Source organism: Eschscholzia californica, unplaced genomic scaffold, assembly GCF_041429995.1.
Source record: "Eschscholzia californica isolate CP2 unplaced genomic scaffold, dmEscCali1.0.p SCAF_2, whole genome shotgun sequence".
In the NCBI taxonomy this organism is placed as follows: Eukaryota; Viridiplantae; Streptophyta; class Magnoliopsida; order Ranunculales; family Papaveraceae; genus Eschscholzia; species Eschscholzia californica.
The window spans coordinates 54,034,193-54,038,666 of NW_028238309.1; the positions used below are offsets into that span (position 1 = coordinate 54,034,193).

At 39.0% G+C, this 4,474-nt stretch overlaps 1 protein-coding gene across 4 annotated transcripts; it reads right to left on the minus strand.

Annotated features, from left to right (window-relative positions):
• Positions 1-549: 549 nt before the first annotated feature.
• Positions 550-3,825, minus strand: LOC147559067 (DNA-directed RNA polymerases II, IV and V subunit 6A-like). Of its 4 annotated transcripts, none has more exons than XM_086660847.1 (7): positions 3,601-3,825; positions 3,071-3,125; positions 2,778-2,811; positions 2,408-2,574; positions 2,256-2,307; positions 896-963; positions 550-794 (listed from the first exon to the last, which is right to left on the minus strand). In XM_086660847.1, exons 2-7 carry the CDS (start codon positions 3,103-3,105, stop codon positions 725-727), a joined length of 426 nt encoding a protein of 141 aa, XP_086516973.1. In that variant the 5' UTR covers positions 3,106-3,125; positions 3,601-3,825; the 3' UTR covers positions 550-724. The 4 variants fall into 4 exon arrangements, with proteins under 4 accessions (XP_086516973.1, XP_086516972.1, XP_086516970.1 ...); XM_086660846.1 differs by having other exon boundaries at positions 3,654-3,792; XM_086660844.1 differs by having other exon boundaries at positions 3,071-3,145; positions 3,654-3,792.
• Between the last annotated feature and the right edge of the window lie 649 nt (positions 3,826-4,474).

The window sequence follows — 4,474 nt, forward strand, 5'->3', positions numbered from 1 at the left end:
CGTACCTAGAGAAGCTAACGCTGAAACTAAGTCTGCAAATATCGGTATGAAAAAAGAAGAGGAAGTTGATGATTCTTCTTCGTGTAAGATTATGTTTGGATGCGCCCGTGGAAGGAGCCTGTGATCCATGTGGTCACATGGCCGGATGTATGTCGGGTTGCCCTATTTGTCTTGCCAAGATTAACCTGATTCTAAGGATCTATTCTTCCTGAAGATTCAAACAAAAGAAGATTAATGGGGAATAACCTCAGGTATGTTGAAGTCCTTGTTATGTCTGAGCTTGTTATGCATATTGGTAAGGAGGGGGCATTGCAGACCCAGCCAACTCAATGATATTTGAATTTTTAAATTTGAATATTTGGTGAGATTGAAATATTTATAATTTTATGTGTAACTACTAATTAGAACATCTCTACTGCTGAACTCAAGAAAATCTATTAATATTTGGCATGAGGCATCTTTTGTTTCGGTTCAACGTTTAGACAAAGGATTCCTAGGCCCCTTTCGTGTTCAGTTAAATGCATATGACGAAATCCAGGTGAGATAGAATTCGGTTCAAACCAGCTACATAAATATAGTTTTTCAGTGTTGATAGTGAAATCTAAATTGTCAATAATTACAAACATTATCCAACAGTCTGGGATCATAGTGCAAAAGAACACAAAGTTTCTGCAAGTTCTGACAGGGACTAACATTACTAGTTTAAGATGTAGCGCCAGATCGATTAATCACCTCCCACTTGCCTCTTCCAAGAGTCTTCGACAATCAGCTCATCAACTCCCCAATCTTCGTAGCTGATTAACAAATAACCAAGGAAGACCACCAATGCTAATCAATTTTCTAATGTTAGAGAAGGAAATATGACCAAGTAAATGTCAAAATCATTTTGTTTTACCTTCCATCAGGTAAGTAACGACGGATGGTAAAAGGTATCTTCCGCGCACGAAGCTCTTTCATTGCGATCTAAAAGGACAGGAACAGATACAAACGAGTACCATATTAGATGTCGACTGGCAAACAAAGATACACAAGAAAGAGATCCAAATAGAATGCTGGATTTATACAATCTTATCCTCGGAACGTATCTATAACCAATAAACAGTAGTACATCCTCACTCATCCGAAGTTCACATTTTTTCTCTACTAATTGGTAAAACATAAATACTTGAAGAAACAGCTAGGAAATTGTAGGGAATAAGAAAACAATTTAACGAGGAGGACCGTAATTCAGAAAGAAAAGCATACAAATGGAAAGAGAAAAAACATTACAATTGTGTTGGCATCAACATGTAAGGTGATCGGGGGGTGAGACTCAAACCACATGCCTTGACCAGTTATTAAAGCAGTGGTTTACTCAATAGCTTTATAATGGCATCAGCAGATTTAGTCATCCACCACTCCTCTAGGTTTTACGCTTGAATCCTCTCTTTCTATTGCATCGTAGATGGGATTTTCAATACACTCCCTTCCATAGAGTAGCCAAACAGAGTTATAGTAGCTAGACGGGCTTCTTAGTTCACATTCACAAAAGATTGGACAGTTTATAACTTCATATGGTCAGAACAAGAGGGGGGGTTGATGGTCAAGTATTTTTTTTGGTCACGCACTTTGATCTAAAATTGCACATTGTAGAGAACATCTGTCTTGGGCGATCTAATATATAGGAATTGTACAAGTATCAATATACTACGATTGAAATGACCACTTTATTGTTTGTGTCAGTGCTTCACGTGAGTACTGGAATAAGAGACAGAAAGAGGAAGATTTCAGTACTTCACTATGACCTCCCGTTTGAACAGAGGTTATAGCACAAGTTTTTTTAGGTCATTTGGCTCATTTGCCTGTATTTTATATCCCTTACTTTCCCACTTTCCACAAACTAGAAAAAAAAAAAGGCACGACTGCAAAGGTTTTACTGTTTTAAGGCAGCACCCTTAGGTAGGACCGTAGGACCAAATTCAGGACTTCGTTCTACATTTGGTATGAGATTATATTATTAAACACAGCAAGAATGCTCGTGTACTGTGAAGTCTGTACAGATACTGTAGTGCTAAGCAGTCGAAGTTGGCGAGTTACTCAAGGATCTGCTCGGGGAAGAGCAAGGGCTAACCCATGGCTGATCCCCCAAGTTAAAGTTTGGGCGAGTAAGTCGGCCGAGAAAACCCGAATCAATTATACATACTACCTCATAAGACAACAAGATTCTTAATGCATTAAAAGAATTCCAAATTTAGGGATTTGAATGGGAAGTTTACCTCGAGGGGATCTGTCTCACCTTCCAACTCAACCATCACAGGGGCATTCATGCTGTTGAAACAAAATGATCTTTTGTTATTACAAAGCCAAAAGAAAAACCATCGAACAAATAAACTTAAGACAACATCAAGAACAGTTTTAGGTATCAAACCTGATCTGTAGAGCACGAGTTCCGAGAATTCGAGCTCGTTCATACTTGGTCATATACTTGGATGTCTTACGTGGGCGTTCTTTAGGTTCTCGTTCTTCTTTCTCTTCACCTTCTACAACCACAGCATCTGCGTCTTCATTATTCTCAGCATCCTCTTCAACTCCTTCCTGTCAATTATATTAGGGCATTATATAATACTATCTCTATATCAAATCACTTCGAAAAATCATTATAATGAAGTTCCACTTCCAGTCATCCAAATAATTGTGAATAAACTCTCAATCAATACTAGTCTCTTCAAGAAATTGTGAAGAAAATTTCAGGTCACCAAACAGAACTGACAAATAAGTATCAGATTCAAACAATTTACCTCAACATCAGGTTCTGGAGGTTCATCCTCGTATCTGAAAAGAAGATATCAACAAGTCAAAACTTCAGAAATTTGATCATAAATACGCAATAACTAGGGACAATTAGCCAAAAGAAAAAACTAGGGTTCGAGGATAAGGAATTTCAGGTGTACATATTGAAGCAACTCACTCTACCACATGTCACAGGATTTCGAATTTGCCATAAAAATCACAATTGAAACCCTAGCAAACAGAAAATAACATAGAGAAATAGCAACGAGACACGCAGAGAGAGAGAGAGAAAGAGAGATACCCCATGTCCATGTCGTTGTATTCTTCGTCCGCCATTGTTGTTGGTAGAGGGAGAACTGACAGTAATGATCTTACTCTTTTTGAAGCATCAAAAGTCAAGCAATTAGTTTGAAAACTACAATTAACAGTAAAAAATTCTCATAATAATGCAATAAGACAGAAACTCATTGTTACATATGCGAGGACATAATCTTGTATTAGTATAAAATCTGTAATTAGTCTCTTTCTAGGTCAATCTCTGTTCTTCTTAGTAACTGCCTAGGTCAAATTGAAAAGAAGTATTCTGAAATAACCCTGGATTATTCAAATACTAAAAATTGAATCAAAACTCAACATACCCATGAAAGGAATTTTCATAATTGTTGCAGAAATTAAACATATACACATACAGAATACACATGCTAACACATACACACATTACAAATTTACACATTCTATTACTAACAATATACCATCACGGTTTGAAAAAAAAAGAGAGAAACCGAGAGAAAGAGTATGAAAACCTAGAGAGAGAGAGAGAGAGAAGAAAACCTAGAGAGAGAGAAGAGAATCGAGAGAAAGAGAGAAGAAAATGGAAGATATACCTGCTGCTGGAGTTCCTTCAGTTCGTAGAGAGAGTCGTAGAGAGAGAGAGAAGGAACAATAAAGCCCTAAAAACTACCCTTTCGCCACCCATACAACATCATCGAACCGAACCACCCGACCACAACACCTATCACTCTTTTTGGCCGACCAACAAAACCATAGTTCGGCACTAACCGAAACCCCCTTTGACCTACCCACTCGTACCCAAACCAGCCACTATCACCGACCCGTCGAACCCATGTTTAAGAACGACGCCCAGCAGTTAGGGGCCAACCGTTACCTAACAGCAACAACCTACCCGGACAATCGTATGAACTACAAAACTAGTACAACCCACTCTCGGCAAACCGATACCCCCATAAACCGAACCCAATACCACCAGGAACCGATACCTTCATACACACCCTACTCCACCTATCCAACCCAACCACCACGAGAACAATCCACTCTTTACAATCGTCAACCAGAGAACCAACCCTTTCCACGAAACCTGGAAGCAGAACCCTTCGTTAACTTGTACACCCATCAACTAGATACACAACAACCCCGAAGAAACAGTGAACCCGAGAATCACCCTTTCACACGAACTCGTGAAGCAGAACCCATAGTTAACACCCACACCCGTCCACCAGAGAACCAGACCTTCTCGCGCAACTGAGAAGCCCAGCCCATCGTCACTACCTACAATCGCCAACTCGAGCACACTGATTTGAATTTTACTTTATAAACTCATTTGCATCCAATTGGGTGTTTCCCAGAGGAAGGGAAACAATTGACCATGTATTGTTAACTTCCAAAACCGAAATTTCTTTGAACATAG

What these genes read in the sequence shown, in the direction of transcription:
- LOC147559067 (XM_086660847.1), bottom strand. Translation starts at nt 3,105, where the DNA reads ATGGCGGACGAAGAATACAACGACATGGACATGGG. An exon ending in GTGAGACAGATCCCCTCGAG is followed by an intron (nt 964 to 2,255) that starts GTAAACTTCCCA and finishes CTGTCCTTTTAG; the next exon opens with ATCGCAATGAAAGAGCTTCG. An exon ending in CGTTACTTACCTGATGGAAG is followed by an intron (nt 795 to 895) that starts GTAAAACAAAAT and finishes TTTGTTAATCAG; the next exon opens with CTACGAAGATTGGGGAGTTG.